The 17,593-nt window shown below is 52.6% G+C and overlaps 1 protein-coding gene across 1 annotated transcript; it reads right to left on the bottom strand.

The window, feature by feature from the left end:
* Positions 1 to 362: 362 nt before the first annotated feature.
* Positions 363 to 16,998, bottom strand: RSPO1 (R-spondin 1). Its single transcript, XM_040231678.1, has 5 exons — positions 16,574 to 16,998; positions 5,700 to 5,891; positions 3,383 to 3,532; positions 2,923 to 3,111; positions 363 to 2,213 (listed from the first exon to the last, which is right to left on the bottom strand). Exons 1-5 carry the CDS (start codon positions 16,665 to 16,667, stop codon positions 2,050 to 2,052), a joined length of 789 nt encoding a protein of 262 aa, XP_040087612.1. The 5' UTR covers positions 16,668 to 16,998; the 3' UTR covers positions 363 to 2,049.
* Positions 16,999 to 17,593: the final 595 nt, after the last annotated feature.

The raw sequence follows: 17,593 nt of genomic DNA, 5'->3' as shown, positions 1-17,593 counted from the left end.
AAACAACTTGGGTACGTGGTAGGTGAATCTGTTTGAAAATGTTTTATTTCAGCTGTGTTGGATCTTCGTTGCTGTGCTCAGGCTTCTCATCGCAGTGGCTTCTCTTGTTGCGGAGGGTGTGAGGGCTTCAGGAGTTGCGTGGGCTCAGTTGCCCCACGGCACGTGGGATCTTCCCGGAGCAGGGATTGAAACCATATCCCCTGCTTTGGCAGGCAGATTCGCAACCACTGGACAACCAGGGAAGTCCTGAATCTACTCTTTCATTTGAATTTTTATTAAACCTAAATACATATCAAGTATTTCTGGAGAAAATTTAGTGTCTGAATTGATATGCTATAAAGGGTAAATATATACATAGAGTGTTGAAGACAGTTTAAAAAAAGAATGTAAAAGAGCTCACTAATAATTTTTTTATATTGATTACATGTTAAAAAGACAACAGCTTGCATACATTTGGTTAAATATAAGATAAAATGAACTGCATCTGTTTCTTTTTACTCTTTAAATGTGGCTACTAGAAAAGTATTAAATTAGATAAGTGGCTCACATTGTATTTCTATCAGACAGCACTGGTCTAAACACCCTTCCTTGTCTTTGTGTTAACTCCTCTTCATCCTTCAGAGCTTAGCTCAAATGTCACCTCCTCTGAAAAACTTCCCTGAGATAGCTTTTATTTTTTTTTATTTTTATTTACTTCCATAGCTATGTGTGTGTTTCAGTGGTTGTCTGCCTTTAACTACACCCATCTATAATTACACATTTATTGGAAGGATTACTTGATTCATGCCTGTCCCCCCACCAACCCCTAAGCTCCACGAGAGCAAGGCCCCTGTCTGGCTCCCCACTGGAAACCAAACCTCCTTCCAGAGCTTGGTGACCAGATGGCTGCCAGGGGACACTTCAGAATGACAAGAAAGGATTCCACTCACTCTTCTGCCATCTACCCCATCACTGGGGTCCAGTGGTCCCCAGCCATCTCAGGGTCCTGGACACTCTCTCCCCCTAAAGTGCCATGATAACCCTTCAGTATATAGATTCTACCTCTCCCAGATGGGAAGTATTCCTTTAGAGCTGACCAGGATCCTTCCTACTGTAAGCTGGCCAAGACCTCTATTCCATCCTTCGAGGGAATGAGAGCAGTGCTTCCCAGGCTTGAATGTACATGCCAGTCACCTGGAACCTTGTTAAAATGTAGGCTCTGGTTCATCAGGTCTCGGATGGAACCTGTAAATTCTCATTTCTAACAAGCTGCCTGCTTATAACGTTGATGCTGGTCCACAGGCCACCCTCTGAATAATAAAGATGTAGAAAATCTGGTTCCCTCCCCGCATATTACCCCCCCACCCCCGCCCCATAGTGGGGGCCAGCAGGGGTCTGTTAAAATTCAGCCCTGTCTCTTCCTGCTCTCCTACATACTCCACCAAACCCTGTACCCTGAAAAGAAGCATAGTACCTGTGGCTACTGTTGTCAGTTGGTTTTCGTTTTTAATTTGAAATAAACCTTTAAGCAGTTTTCAGAGTCAGGAAAGCCCTGATATGAATGTGTAACAGTACTCTCCAAGGATAAAGTCACACAGCTGGAGATGCTGAACAGTCCTCAAGCTTTGGCTGCTGTCTGCCACGCAGGCTGGTCCTATGAACTCCTCCAGAAGGTTCCACTCTGCAGAGTCTGGGCTTGGACGCTGGTCAACATTCTCTCTGATGCGTCCACTGGTTGCGTCACAAACCAAGTGTGTGCCTCTTGGCCCTCTGAGGGGCAGAGACGACCCCTCTGCCTCCCCACCCTGCTCACACAGTGATGTCCGAGGGACAGAAGTGTCTTCCAGTAGCTTCGATGTGTGTGTGTGCAGGCGCGCATGCATGCACACATTTGCACGTATGTCAGTTACCTGTTTGGACATGGGGGTCTTTGTGCATGTGTCTGTGTGTTCCCGTATGTATGGAGAGGGTGTGTACGCATTGCCCCCAGTGCTCAAGTTCAGTAAAGCTCTCATCACACAGAGCAGCACTGGGCTCCTTCTGCATGGACCGGGAGGCTGAATAGGGTCCCTAGGTGGGCCCCGCAGAGGTGACTGGCCCCACTGTCCCTTGCTGTTGCTGCTGCTGGCCCTTGCGTCTCCGAGCGCCGGCGCCCGCCTCCTTGCTCTCCTTGCGGCTGGGGTTCCTGTTGGCGTTCTCCCGCCTGCCCTGGCTGCCCTTCCTCCTCTTCTGCCCTGGAACCCCAACAGCAGGAAGAGTCAACAAAGGGCGTCCTGACACAGCAGGAGGCCCTGGGCATGGCCAAGAGCGGGAGGAGGGATGTGGTCAGGAGGCTGGGCGGGGGTGGGTAGGTGGGCTGGTGGGGAGGAGGCCCAGAGGTGGTCCAGGTGCCCTCCAGGCCTCCTCGGACAGGGCTCTGCAACATGGATACTGAGAGGGGGTCCCATGAGCCTTTTCACTCTCCACCTGAACCAAACCGCCTCCTCTTTCCTCGTTTCCTCAGACCTTGGATCCCAGTGGCCCGAGGGCATCTCCCAGCCGGGCACTGCAGCTCTGGGGACAGGCAGGACGGGTCCCCACTCCTCCATCCCACACCACTGCCACATCATGGCCACCTGCGCGCTGGGTGACCTTGGCCAAGTCACTGCCCCTCTCTGGGCCTTCGCACCCCCCTTCCAAGCTCCCTTTCTAAGGGCCCCCCAGTGCCAGCATCCCCTGAATCAGAAGCAATGGGGAGGGATAGGACCACAGAAGCTTCCCGCCATCCCACGCAGCTGCGTGGATCACTGTCTGCCTGGCACGGGTTTGCACAGCATGGGGTCCTGAGTTGATGGTGCCCCATCTGGCCCTGGCCTGAGTCCTCTTCTGGGGCACAGGTAGGAAACAGAGGTGATCAGACCTCCCTCAGCTGTGCTGACCGCTGACCCCCAGGCCGCAGCTCACCCTCGGGGCAGGGCGTCCTCTGCACTGTGCACCTCCGCGTCTCCTTGGTGTCTGAGCAGACGGCGTGGTCTCCCCCCGGGGCGTGGAGCACCCTCCGCGTCCGCTCCTCCAAGCCCCTCCGGAAGCCACAGAGCTTCTTCTTCTTGGAGCAAGGGCCCCACAGAGACCACTCACTCATTTCACATTGTGCTGGCGGGGGGAAGGAAAGCAAGGGGAGGAAGGGGTCACGGCTCCTCACCTGGCCCCAGGTGCCCCCCAGGGAGCCTCTCCCATCTGGTCTCGGCCTCAGCCCCGGGCCAGAGGCATCCTTAAAGTCCAGAGAGCATAAAAATCCCCAGAGAAACTCAGGGGGTGGTTGTCATAAGCTTTCTCTGCACGGAGCCCAGCCCACGCTCTCCGTGGGGGCCCGCACCCACCCACCCCGCCCGCCCCTTCTCCAGCCTGGACCCTGCCCGCTTACCTGGGCTGCTGCACTCCATGGTGCCGTCTGCAGGCGCAGAGCCCTCGGGACAGGCCGGGTAGCAGCGGCCTTTGTGCAGGTACAGGCTCTCCTGACACTTGGTGCAGAAGTTGTGGCTGAAGCAGGCCTCGCAGTGCTCAATCTTGCATTCTGAGGGGAGGGCCAGACCGGGGGTGGGGCTCTGTCTCAGCCCCAGACAGACCCCTCCCCTCATCCCGTGCCCACCCACCCACACAGGGCAGGACAGTGGCCTGGAGCTGCCACTGCCGCAGTGGAGTCTTGGGAAAAAGAGAAATGAAAGCAAGGGGCGGGGAGAGAGGAGGCCAACACAGCCCCTCCTGAGGGCCGGCTGGGACTCTCCCCACCCACCACCTGCCCAACCCAGCACCTGCTCCAGGCCTGGGAACCCAAGGGGAGGCCCAAGAGAGCTAGATTCAGAGCACAGGAGATTAGTGGGGCGAGAGGAGGGTCCCAGTATCTCAGGGCACCCCAAGGACCACCTGCTGCTGCTGCTGCTAAGTTGCTTCAGTCGTGTCCAACTCTGTGCGACCCCATAGATGGCAGCCCACCAGGCTCCCCCATCCCTGGGATTCTCCAGGCAAGAACACTGGAGTGGGTTGCCATGCACTGCAGCCCACCAGGCTCCTCCGTCCATGGGATTTTCCAGGCAAGAGTACTGGAGTGGGGTGCCATTGCCTTCTCCCAAGGACCACCTAATCAGAGCCAAACTGAGGGATACAATGACACCCTGAGAGTGGCTGTGTGGTTTCCTCTTCCCCTACTGCTGGGCATCCACAGCACCCCAAAGCCTGGTTCTCCTCCTGCCCAGGGAAAAAAGAATCTGCCTGGAGGATGGGGAGCCATCCCAGGGCAAATTCCTTTGCTTCTGCAAGGTTGAGTTCCAGGAACCACCTTGGTCAGAGTCCTGGTCCCTCCCTGATGCCCTCCTGCCAGCTCTCCCTCCTGCTAGGAGGTGGAGGGAGAGGGTGGCTGGGCTAGGCTGGAAGCCAGAGGGGTCTTTCACAATCTTGCCCCTCCGGGACTGTGGGAGGAGCTGACTTCCTACTAGTCCCCGCCCCTGAAGTCTGGGCTGCCAGTTTCCCAGGAGCAGGCAGAGCGAGGAATGCCCTACCCAGATCCCCGAGGACCGAGAGGGTAGTCCTGGGGTCCCACCTCCATCCTTATAAGCTTCCCACCCCACCCCACCCGCCTCTGTGCCTCCTGGCCTCTGAGTCCTGGGTTTGATGACGGGCAAAACACAAACAAAAGTAAGAAGAGCCACTCCGTTTTGTTTTGTGCCAGACACTGAGGGCTGACATATGCCTCTCACAACAATCCTGGGGGTAAAAACGAACACCCACACTTTGAAGATGAGGTTTGGAGAGGCTGTGACTTGCCCAAGGTCACACAATGAATAAACAGCAGAGTGGGGATTTAGAACCCAAGTCGGCTGAACTCCCCTCAGGCATTTCCCTGGGACCTTGATCTTATCAGCTATGAAAAGGGTACCATCACTTAGGTCTGTCTCCCTCCCAAGGTGCCTGTGTGGCTGAACCGATAGAAGGTCTGGAAATGCATGCTAAACTCCAAGGCTCTGAACAAAATGAGAGGGTCACTGGCATTGTTTACCGGAGAGGGTTCACTGCGTGGCCCCCTGCTGAGAGGGAAGTGTGACAGCACGTGCTTTGGAGCACGTGAAACTGTAGCTGGTGTGAGAGAGCAGAGCAGAGTGAGATGGGAGGTGGGGAGGATGGGGAGAGAAGGCTGACCAGGGCTTGAATTTCCCTGCAGTCAGTGGAGCCAGCCCCAATTTTTTTTTAGGTTATATGTCTCAGAAGCGTCTTTCTGGCTGCAGGGCAGAGGGAGGGTCGAAGGGAACCAGATGAGGGTTGGGGGACAGATGGAGGTTATTGCAGTGGTCCAGGAGAGAGGGGATGGGAACCTGGAGGAGACAGTGGCAGTGAGGATGGAAAGGAGCTGGAGGAGGCACAATTTGGTTATTGAATGGCTAAGGTGGGGGCATAGATGAGAGGCTGGCTCTTAGGTCTGTGCCTTGGGTGATGGGTTGGGACACTGAGAGTCAACCGTGGGAACACAAGTCAGTGCAGGTTTGGAGGGAGGAGATGCGGCTATGTTATGGGCTGGAAATGTGGGTGGGATGTCTGGGGAGATGTCTGGCCAGCAGTTGGATATTGGAATCAGAAACTCCCCTCCTCAATATCTCCTCCACCCCTCTTGCAGCCCATCAACAGTTCAAAGCACCCCCGCCCCATATCCAGAGTTTTCAGCACCCTTCCCCAGCCCTGCCCACACTCACTGATGCACTTGTTCATGTCAGGGTTGCGGGCATCAAAGTATCCAGGTGGGCAGGATGGCAAGCAGACGCCCACTTGGCGGATGTCGTTCCTCTCCAGCAGGATGAACAGCTTGGGTGAGCACTTGAGGCAGCCGTTGACCTCTGAGCAGAGCTCACAGCCTTTGGCACAGGCCTGGCTTCCGTCAGCACTGACTGCAAGGATGGAGCAAGGGTGAGAGGCAGCTGTGGGAGAGGCCTCCGTCTTTCTCAGGCTCCCACAAGGATGGAAAGTGAGTAGATAGGAGTTTCAGCCTACAGAACGAATGTGCTTCTCAGAAAGTGCAGGCCAGGCTGGCGGCTCTCTGCAAGGCTCCTTTATAAACCTTCCCAGCCATCTGCTTTCAAGGGAACTAGCACAGCAAGAGCTGCCATCCACCCTAAATGCCCCCTTAGCTCCAGGAACAATGCAGGCTCACCCCCGAGACTTGCTCCACCATCCTCAGAGAAGGTGCTGAAGCCTGGAATTTACACAGCCCTGAGAAAATTTTAAGGACAAGAGGGATAATGAGAAAAAGGCCACCTACCCAGGGACAGGAAGACAACTGGAATAAGCTATGTCTAGAACAGTGGTCTCAACCAAAGATGAGTCTGCTCCTCAGGGGACTTTTGGCAAAGTCTGGAAGCCTTTTGATGATCACACTGGGGAGGGGGTTTCCAGTGGCCTCTGCGGGACAGAGGCCAGGGATGCTGCTAAACATCCTACAATGTGTGGGGCAGCCCCCACAACAGCAATCTGGTCCAGATGGCAAAGGTGCTGAGGTTGGAACCATCCTTTGAGCCAGTGAGGTCCCCAAACCCAGGGTTGAGTTTCAGACCTACCATCTCGTTTCCTCCTTCACTTGTTCAACCAACACTCACCTGGCCCTGCCCAGGTACCACAAGCAGTGCAAGGGCTAGGGACATGGAAGCAAAGACCCCTGGCTATCCTGAACTGGTCTCCCAGGGTACACACAGTGCCTGCAAATGGGCATATGCTGGCAGCCACGAGCATCAAGAGAATCCAGAACGAAGGAAGGAGTCACAGACGAGGGGCCACTTGGGTCAACTCTTCAAGAATGAATAACGATTTGTCCATCGGGAAGTAGAGACTAGGGCCCTCTAGGGGCAAGACCGCAGAGGTGTAAAGCTACCTGAAGGAAGTTGAGGAAGATTGGGGGCACAGGAGAGGTGGGGAGGGGAGTGGTGGAAGATAAGTAGTCCTATCTTTAAGCACCTTTTATGTCATGACGATGGACTTGAATTTTATCTTGCAGCATTTTCCAAAGAATATTCCTTGGAACAGGATTCCCTTAAATGTTCATAGGAAGATGTGGAAAAAAGGCCATTGCATTAGATATATCTGAGAATATATCTGAGAACCACCATGTCCAACAAGTCTAAACTGGATTTTCTACTCCAGGGCTTTTTGCAGCCTTTGTGGATCCCCTGGAGAAGGGAATGGCAACTCACTCCAGTATTCTTGCCTGGAGAATCCCATGGACAGAGGACACTGGCTGGCTATGGTCCCTAGGATCACAAAGAGTCGAGCACGACTGGGAGTGATTAACGTTTCAATTCATTTCATTATGTTTCTGTGACTTTAAGTAACTTTCTAAGAGGGAGACAGCTGCACTTCCAAGACATTTTGGCCACAGAACCCTTGTTTCACAATGTTTTAGGGGGACCTTTCTCAGAACTGATGAAATAAAAAAGTCATCAGCAAGTTTTAAGCAGGAGCAGGTCCGGTCTGATTTACAGGCTGGGAAGTGTCCTCTGCAGCCTGGGGAGAGACCAGAGAGTGGGGGACCATTTGGGAGGAAGCTGACTGGATCATCCAGGTGAGAAAGACGGAAGAGTCTTAAACAAAGTTCTGTTCAGTGGAGATGGAGAGAAGATTATTTGAGAGATACTCGGGAAAGGCAATCAGTATGGCCATTGTGACCAATCAGAGGCTGGGGTACTTCCCAGGGTTCTGGCTTAGGGGGTGGGTGGGACCAGCCATTAAAAGAAGAACAAGGCAGTGAGGAGCTGTGTACAGGCTGGAGGCAGAGAACCAGGGGAATCAGAGCAGAGATCGCAGAAGATCGTGCAGCAATGGAGGACCCATGGCATAGACTTCGCTGGTTGGACCTGAAGTCAAATGCCTGGCCTGTGACCCTGGGCGAAACTCTGCATCCTGTGGGCCTCCCTTCCCACCACCTAAAAAGGAGAGATGAGGATGCTTGCTCTGGAGGGCTGTGGGGAAGAGCTCTGGCTGCAGGGATGATCCTTGATTTCATAACAGGAGAATGAGTAAGAGAAAGGTGAGCAGAGGAGAGGCGGGAATAGCAAACACAATAATGATAAACAACAACAAAATCTTAATCATAACCTCCATAGCTTACTCCTAAAGGTTGAACACTTATTCTGTGACAGGCACTGCTCTCAGCGCTTTACAAGCATCAGTTGATCCTTAAAACCCATGCAGTGGCGGATACTACTCTTTTTTTTCCCCCTCTTTATCACAGATGAAGAAATAAGACAGGTTGAATTAGTTGAACAAGGCTTCACAGCCAGTATGTGTTCTAGGCAGTGAGGAAAAAGTTCATGAAAACCAGGGGTGACAGGGAAACTGTCACCAGTTTGGCCAGACTGATTTTTCAAATAGAGAACTTACTTTATATAGAGTCAATGTTACCATTTAGCCAATCAACAAATTTAAAACTTAATATCACTCTTGTTGGTTGGGTCATTGTCAGAGGAAAGGACTCCAAATGTGGTATCAGAGTTATGAGGGAGCCTGCTTGGGACTGGTTTTCTACTTTGGGCTATTATTCAGCTATATTCCAAGTGAATAAGTCACTGTAGATTTTAGGCACTGCTTCCACTCCAACGATATTAAGTTGTCTATGACTCAAGGATTTGATTCAATTCATGGCTGAAATGAAGGCTCCCTCCAGGTTTTTGGCTTGCCCTGATCCGAAAAAAGATTGAAGGCAGGAGGAGAAGGGGACGGCAGAGAATGAGATGGTTGGATGGCATCTCCGACTCAGTGGACATGAGTTTGAGCAAGCTCCGGGAGATGGTGAAGGACAGGGAAGCCCGGCAAGCTGCAGTCCACAGGGTCACAGGGTCAGACACAAATGAGAAACTGAACCACAACAAGAACCAAAGTCACCCAGGTGTCCCATTTGTGGGTGTCTGTGGTTATATTCCCATAACTCACATATTCCTCCCTTACTTTAGTGAAGGGCACATTTGCAAAGGGCCTTCTTAGAATCCTGCTGTCCGCCTCCTACTCAACCAGCAGCAAATCTCTGTGTGCATTTCCCTGCAGAGGCCTCAGTGACACGTAAGACAAAGTGCGGCCCATGGGGCACCTGAAATTCACTCAGCATGGCTGGTGCGTGGAGTGAGTGCAGAGGGAAGCAGTGGGTAGAGGAGGAAAGGCCTGAGTCCATAAAAAAGGAGCACAGACATTATTCCAAAGGCCACAAGGAGTCCCGGGGGCCTTAAAACAGGAGACATGGCCAGGGCTCCATTTTAGAAAGGTCCCTCTGTAGTGTGGAGAATGCATTGCACAGATGGCAAACCTGGAGGGAGGGGGACTTCCAGGTTCCAAGAGATGGAGCTGAACCAGGAGGATGGAAAGGTGGAAAGGTACAGATGCACGTAAGATAGATATTCAGGCAGTAGAATCAAGAAGGCTAGGTAATGGACTGGACATGGGGGTCAGGGCCGTGGGGGAAGCACAGGTCGAGGATGATGCCCAGGTGTCGGGCTTGGGTGAGGAGATAGCTGCTGGCCCTTCGCCAAGAGAGGGCCCACAGGAGGAGCAGTGGATTCAAGTGGAAGAAATGACGGGTTGGGTTGAGTTTGCAGTTCTTGTGGCACGCCCCTGGGAAGGTGTCTTGTAGGCAGCAGAACCTGTAGGTCTGGAACTCAAGAGAAACATTTTGGCTGGAGATTGACATGTGGAGTCCTTAATACAAAACAGTCATCAAAGGCCTGGAGGTCTATGAGATGGCTAGGGAAGTGGGAGCAGACAGTGAGGAGAGGAATTAGACACTGAATAAAAGGACAGAAGAAGAAGGGTCAGCTAAGAGATCGAGGAGGAGCACTCAGACAGGTAGGGACACTCAGAATCATGTTGCATCATGGAAGTCGAGAGAAGAGGACACCCAAGGGAGGAGAGGGGAGCCCAATGCCAGGTGCTACTGAGATATCATGTAAGGACCCAGCCACAAACAGACTGTTGGCATCCCTGGTTGAGGTAGAGAGTGGATGTCAGTGGTTAAGGAGTAAAGGAAGGTGAAGATGGAGAACCATCTCGTTTAAGAGGCAGGCTGTGGAAAGGGGGAGCATGGATCCCATGCTGGGAGATGTTGTTGGGGATTAAATCTGTGGGAGGGGAAAGCATCCTGGGGAAGAAGGGGTGCAGCTTGAGAAGAGGACCAAGAGCTGAGGCCTGGGCGATACTCACATTCAACACACAAGCAGAGGAAGGGCCTGGAAAGAAGCTGAGAAGGAATTGTTGGGGAGATGGGAGGACATTGGGGTGGGAGATGGAAACCAAGTGGAAAGGGTGAGATCTTAGGGACCAGGGCTGGGACCTCTGGGGAACCCTACAACACATGCGCCAAGAGGTGATTGGGTGACCTCAAGAAGGGCATTTCTGGTGGAGTGGTGGGATGCAGGCCCAACCACGGGGGGCTGAACAGTTAGTGGAGGGGATGAAGGTGAGGGATAAAGTGAGGAGAAGGGAGCGGGGACTGTGAGCAAGACAGAGGCACGGAGTGATCGAGTGAAGACCCAAGGATACGAGAAGGTCAAGACAGAACTCTGCCAGTAAGACCAGCCTTGAGGTTTGAGACTGGGGCCAGGGACAGAGGTCTAGAAGCTGAGCTCCGTGAGGTTTGGGGGTTCAGGAAGGAGAGGGGGTGCTGAGCAAGGAGGAGAGAGGCTCCAGGATGGGCAGGGGCAATTCAATGAGGAAAGGTTCACTTATCCAGGGGGATGAGAATCAAAGAGTGTTCTCAGCTTAGCAAGGCAAAAAGATGAACAATGAGGAGATGGAGAGCCAGAGTGCAGGGGGCTGTGTGTGCTGGGAGAGAGGGGGTGTCCAAGGAGATGCTGGGTGTGGCAGAGGTTACATAATGATTCAACGGTGATTCAACTGGAGAAACCGAGGCTCATTTATTCCACAGTCATTCACTGCACACCTAACGTGTCCAGAACTGCTAGGAGCTGGGGACGTGGAGGAACAGCAACAGATGCCCACCTAGGGCTGGCTGCACATTTGGGGGAATGGGAGAACACTGGAGGACATGCCCTTGCCAAGCAGGCTAGGTGAAGAGGGTGCACAGACCAGAGAAATAGCCTGGGCAAAGGCTCTGAGGCCCCAACCATCCTAGTGCATCCGTGAAATGGAAAATAGAGCTTTATTCTAACTGGCAAGGAAAGGACCTCAGAAGGGTGTGGTTCACAATTTGACACACTCCGTCTGGCTTCTGTGCCTATGATGGGAAGGGGCTTGCCTTGCAGGGCCGGAGCCTGGTTGAGGATGGGTGGGCTCAGTGATGGGGAAGGTGCTCAAAGAGCTCATGGGGCCTTCTTCCAACTTCTTCACAAAACTAACTCATTAAGGTTCTGCTCTTCCTACCCCCACCGTACTCTCCACTCCTCACTACCCCACCCTGCCTCCTGCCTCCTAAGCACTCCGTGGAGCCCACTGCACTGAGCCAGGAAGTCAGGGCTGTGTCTCTTCCATTCCCTGCTGCTTTTTGCCTCCTTCATCCCTGCGCAAAGCCCTCTGAAGCTGATCTTTCTGTAATCAGGCATCGCCCCAGGGTGACTCAGCCCCACCCCTGAAGAGCGGCTTCTGGCCACAGCGCCTTTTCTCTAGAGACTTCACTTGTTCCAAGTCCCCAGATTCCTCATCTTAGGATCTTTCCAAAACTCAGATTCATGGTGTCGTGCCCCTGCCTCTTGGTAGTTGGTGATTTAGTCGCTAAGTCGTGTCCAGCTCTTGGCAAGCCCATGGACTGTAGCCTGCCAGGCTCCTCTCGCCATGGGATTCTCCAGGCAAGAATACTGGAGTGGGTTGCCATTTCCTTCTCCAAGGGATCTTCCTGACCCAGGTCTCCTGAATTGCAGGCAGATTCTTTACCAACTGAGCTACGAGAGAAGCCCACAACCCATCAATAGCTCCCTATCTGCTGCAGAATTAAGACCCAGCTCTTTCATCGAAGAATTGATGCTTTTGAACTGTGGTGTTGGAGAAGACACTTGAGAGTCCCTTGGACTGCAAGGAGATCCAACCAGTCCATTCTAAAGCCCTGGGTATTCTTTGGAAGGAATGATGCTAAAGGTGAAACTTCAGTACTTTGGCCACCTCATGCGAAGAGTTGACTCATTGGAAAAGACTCTGATGCTGGGAGGGATTGGGGGCAAGAGGAAAAGGGGATGACAGAGGATGAGATGGCTGGATGGCATCATGGACTCGATGGACGTGAGTCTGAGTGAACTCTGGGAGTTGGTGATGGACAGGGAGGCCTGGCGTGGTGTGATTCATGGGGTTGCAAAGAGTCAGACACGACTGAGCGACTGAACTGAACTTCCACCTGGCCTAAAAACTTCCATGAGCTGATCCCACCCACTTCATCTCTTAAAACTACCTCTAAGCAATCGGGAACTATTTTTATTTCTCTGAATACATCCCACTACTTCACATCTCTGTGTCTTGCTCAAGTTGGTGCTTCTGTCGGGAACACCCTCTGCCTCCTCCTAAGCCTAACTCTTTCAAGCCTCAGAACTAAAGTCACCTCCTCCAGGAAGTCTCCCTTGATCTTGCCTCCTCGTAAAATCTGGATATAGAATATTTCTCTGTGTTCCCTGCCTCCAGTACTTGAATCCATCACAGTAGACACTGCCTTGTATCATTATTATCAGCTAATATGTCTTTTTCTCCCATTGGAAAGAGCTTTTGGAGAGTGGAGCCTGCCTTGTTTCTAAATGGGAGCCCAGTAAGGAGTGAGGCTCCATAAAAGGATAAGACTCTCCCAAATGTAGGGCTGAGGATATGGCGAGTGAGACAGAGGCTCAGGGAAGGGGCTATATGAACAGAGCTTACTGTTCAATAAAGTATGGGGAGTGGGACAGGAAATGAGTGGTTGTGGGGTTAGGTGAGGATCAACGGCGCGGGAGGGGAAGGCTCTATAACACAGAGGAGGGCTGACCTTGGTTTAGGGGTGGTATCTAGTCTTGGAGGAATTAGTTTCCTTAGAGACCCTTAAGTTATGTGGGTGGAGTAGAAATGAAGTCAGGGATGACAGGACCCAGGGCCTCACTGAGCAGGCAGAGGCCACATGCTCTCCATTCCTGGTGCCCTGGTACCCTGGGCACACACCCCTGGGAAGACTGGCATTTTTCAACTTAACTGTGAGCTAAGTTTCCCTGCACTTTTTTCTCACCTGGGTCCAAATAGCCTTTAACTGGTCTGTTGGTCTCCCACCTCAAGCTCCCTCTCCTCACGCCCCACTACAGCTGGATCAAGCGCTACTCCTCTGATTCAAACCTCTAAGGGGATGTCCTCATTACCCGAAGCTCAAGTCAGGGTCAAGGGCCAACTCCCAGCCTGGCAGCTACCAAGGGCTCCAACCTCTGACCTCTGCCCATTTCTGCAGCATTGCCCCCAGCACTCCCTCACCTCCTGGCAGCTTTCATGGCTCTACCCTTATGGGTGTTCGGCTTTTTAAGAGCACAACCCTTCTTTTCAGTAGGAAAGAGCCTCTGTGTATAAAGCAAAACGAGCAGAGCAGTTCCAGTGAAAACCCCAGGGCTCCCGAGAACTGCACCCAGAAACCACTTCTCCAGTTCTCCCCCAGCTGCACCCCATTTCCTGCACAGTCTGCGCCTCATCCTAGCTCCTCACCTTTGGACATGCTGGTCCCCTGCCTGGGTTCCCCTTCTCCTTCCCCACCCCCACTCCCTGGCCTGCAGATCACCTGTGCTGTGCTGAGTCCCTCAGTCATGTCCGACTCTTTGCGACCCTGTGGACTGTAGCTCACTGAGCTCCTCTGTCCATGGGGATTCTCCAGGCAAGAATACTGGAGTGGGTTGCCATGCCCTCCTTCAGGGGATCTTCCCAACCCAGGGAACAAACCCAGGTCTCCCACATTGCAGGCAGATTCCTTACTATCTCATCTTTAAAATTACATCTCAAGAGTCACTCTTGGGGCCCCCAAAGCCCTCCTGGTTCCCCTCGGCATTCCCTATGCTAGGTTGAAACTGTCTCCTCCCCATCACCCATGGGTGCTTCAGGATCCATCTCTGCACCCAGGACCAGGGTCTGTGGGTTTGAAACGGACGCAAGAGGAAGGGCCCAAGACGTATACATGACTACATACAAAACGCATAGCTAGTGAGAACCTACTTTACACCACAGGAAACTCTACTCAGTGCTCATGGTGACCCAGATGGGAAAGACGTCTAAAAAGGAGGGGATATGTGTATTCACATAACCGATTCACTTTGCTGTGTGGCAGAGACTAACACAACGTTGTAAAGCAACTATACTCCAACAGAAATTAATGAAGAGAGGAGTGAATGAGGCTTCGGCCAAGGAAGAGAGACTCTACAGACCCTTTTCTGGGGGAGGAGGTGAAGGCTTCAGATGAAGGACAGGGCAGTGAGAAGGAGCCGAAAAAGGCAAGTCCAGAGAAAGGCAAATATCATATGATATCACTTATATGTGGAAGCTAAAACCATGGTACAAATGAACTTATTTACAAAACAGAGTCACAGATGTAGAAAACAAACGTATGGTTGCCAAGAGGGACAGTGGGGAGGGGGTAAATTGGGAGATTGGGGCTGACATATACACACTACTATATATAGCACAGATAACTAATGCTGACCTGCTCTATAGCACAGGGAACCCCACTCAGTGCTCTGCGGTGACCTGTATGGGAAGAGAATCTGGAAGAGAGTGGATCTGTGTATACACGTGGTTGGTGCCCTTCGCTGTGCAGCGGAAGCTTACAGTGTCATAGATCGACTATGCCCCAATAAAAGTTAATTTAAAGAAAAGGGAGAAGAGTCACCTTTCTCTGAGCCTCTGTCCATTTTGGACCCCCACTGCACCCTGAGTCTTACCCACCTCTCTCCCTGTCCTTGCATCTCACCATTAAGGATGTCTGTCACTCACACCGCTTGGTAATAAACGCGGGGCTACGTGCTACCCAGGCTGTGGGATGTGGCTGTATCAAAAGTGGAAACATCACAAGGGCTGCATTTGATTGGCTGCTGCTGGGACCGGCCCATTCTGATGGCCAGGCCAGTACTTTTTTTTTCCTAAGTACAAAAGATGATGAACCCAGGTCTCCTGATCCTCTGGTGTAGGTGAGTGTGTGGCTCAGCAGCGGAAGTGTGGTCATTAATGAACGTCACATGATGGTGAGTGGCCTCTCTCGTTTTCTCCCTCCTCTCGGAAATAGAGGAGACTGATTATAAATCGCTAAACCGCATCTGGCCGGTGGAGACCAACACACTGGCCGCAACAGATGAGAAGGGAGGAAAATCAAGGCCTCGCTGCTGATTAAACCTAACCGTCTCTAATTGTTTGTTAAGCCAGGGATTTTCAGCTTCACCAGTTCTCTGAGCTTCTCTCTCTGGGTTGGATTCTGGCCTTGGCCACTCCCGTGGAGACCCGACAGAACTCCATTGCTTTGCAACCCTTCCTGGTGGGCCTTGGTCTGAAGGCCTCAGAAGTGAAGCAAGAGGTGGTGGGGCTAGACTTGAGAGGAGCTGCCCGTCTTGGGGCGTGACATCTCTTCCAGGGGATTCTGAGAAACAGACAGACTTGAGTCGGGCCTCCACCACATACCCAGGGGCCACTCCCATGACATGACGGCATGCATGTCCTGAACTGCCATCCTTGAAGGCATCGAGGGAAGGATAGGGGACCTGCTCTCAGGACGGCCTAGGATAGGATCCTGGGAGAGACAGTGAGAACAGGTAAATACTCCATCAGGCTCTGTTTTCAAGAAGGCTGGGCTCACAGAAACCAGGAGACCTGGGTTCCAACACTGACTGTGTATCTTTTAGACTGTCGTCTCTTCCCTTTCCTTAGCTTCAGTTTTCCTGTTTGTACAATGATGGGATTTTTTTTTTTTTTTTTAGGCTGTGAGAGCCCTTTTCTTCCAATGACACCTTATGTGGAAGCTTCCTGAGAGCAAGAAAGAGTGAAGCTGCTCTGGTTTGAAGGGTGGTGGGGCCAGCCTTCTGCCCACTGCCTCCCCATCACCCCTCAGTGCAGCTTCCTGAATCCCACTGGGCAGGGTTAAAAACCACAATGGTGGACAGGCCCATGAATACTCTGCCCCACTGTCCCTTCCCCACAACCTGGGCAGGGAAGCCTGTTGCCCACTGCCTGTCCATGTGGGTTTCCTGGCCCCCAGGGAGTTGAGGGCTGTATTCAGACCACTAAATGAAAGGAACCCTGAACTCCTGGGGGACACTGAGCACCCCAGGGGGACCTGGCTGGAAAGCATCTCCATGGATACCACACAAAGCCGGTATGATATCAAAGGGCATAATCCACAAACTGGATCCTCACAGGAGAGGGGTTAATCTAGAAAACAGCATCTACAAAAGGGAAAACAGACAAAGTGAGTTATCTACAGGATGGGTAATCTCAATAAATTAATCCACAAACTGGATAATCTACTGAGTGACGTACATAGCTGTAATGGACAAAGCAGAAATCTGCAATGGACATCACAGAATGAAACAGCCGAAGGTCGCAGTCCCCAGACAGTGCCCTCCCCACCACCACTCCCAAGGGCCACTGTGGTCCAGCCCCATCCGTTACTCACTCCGCCTCTGTCTCTTCCCCTTGATCCCCCGGCTGCCAGCGGCCAAATGCATCCAGCTCAGAACCAAGGCCACCACACACAGTCCAAGCCGCATAGTCACTCGCCGGCTCCAGGCCCCTGGTAGGAGGGGTGGTCTCTGCAGGGGTGGACGGCGCAGGGCTCTTGCTAACGCCTCTGGGGCTGGGTCAGCAGCAGGATGTCCAGGCCTGGACTGTATCCCAAATCTGCCCTGTATTCCAAATCCACCATAATCTCAGCTGGGGACAGAGAGGGTGTGGGGAGCCTACTTCTCCATCAGCCCATAAAGAGACTCAGAGAGCTTTCCTCAAAGGCACCTCGGGGTGTTACATGGGGAGAACTCTTTGTCACTTCAGTCAGGACACCTCCAAACACCAACCTGTTGGGGGAGGAGAGAAAAGGGTTAATTCTAGGGTACCACTGCCCCCCCCCAACCCGGGCCTCTTGCCCTCCCATGTGGTGCATTACCCAGGAGACAACTCAGAATGTCTGAACGTTACAAGTTACCCACCTGGCACCCCTGTAGTAGAGATTGGCTCCTTTTCCTATCTTGCCAGAGTCCCTGACATGGGATGAGAGTTGGCTCCCCAAGTAGTTGGAATATGGTGGACACTCAAATCAAACTTGTGGATCACTGGAAACCAGCTGCCTGGCTTTTACCCTGCCCAAAGTGAGCCAGCTCTAGCTGGAAGTCCTTCATTAGGTCTAGCCTACAGACTTCATGCTGCAGTAAAATCATGACTCTTAACAAGCAACTCTCTCTGTCCTTCAGCAAGTGACCCCTCAGCCTTCTCTCCCTGGTGCTGAGTCACCCCTATGCTTTTCACCTGTCTGGAGCTAGAGCAGTGGCCCCCGACAAGCTGGCAGACCCGGCGTGGCCCTCCGGGCTTGGCGGGAGAAAAGGAAGTAAGGCTTCCCCCAGCCACAGAAACTCTGACACAGCAGGCCCGGCGGGCCTGGCCTTTGTGAGAGGATAAAAGAGGCAGCGATGCCCGCCCTGGC

The sequence above is a fragment of the Oryx dammah genome, unplaced genomic scaffold (assembly GCF_014754425.2).
Source record: "Oryx dammah isolate SB20612 unplaced genomic scaffold, SCBI_Odam_1.1 HiC_scaffold_28, whole genome shotgun sequence".
In the NCBI taxonomy this organism is placed as follows: Eukaryota; Metazoa; Chordata; class Mammalia; order Artiodactyla; family Bovidae; genus Oryx; species Oryx dammah.
Note: the sequence above shows the minus strand (reverse complement) of the source record. Positions and strands in the feature narration are given on the sequence as shown.

What these genes read in the sequence shown, in the direction of transcription:
- RSPO1 (XM_040231678.1), bottom strand. Translation starts at nt 16,667, where the DNA reads ATGCGGCTTGGACTGTGTGTGGTGGCCTTGGTTCTGAGCTGGATGCAT. An exon ending in TGACATGAACAAGTGCATCA is followed by an intron (nt 3,533 to 5,699) that starts GTGAGTGTGGGC and finishes CCCTCCCCTCAG; the next exon opens with AATGCAAGATTGAGCACTGC. An exon ending in CATGGAGTGCAGCAGCCCAG is followed by an intron (nt 3,112 to 3,382) that starts GTAAGCGGGCAG and finishes TCCCCCCGCCAG; the next exon opens with CACAATGTGAAATGAGTGAG.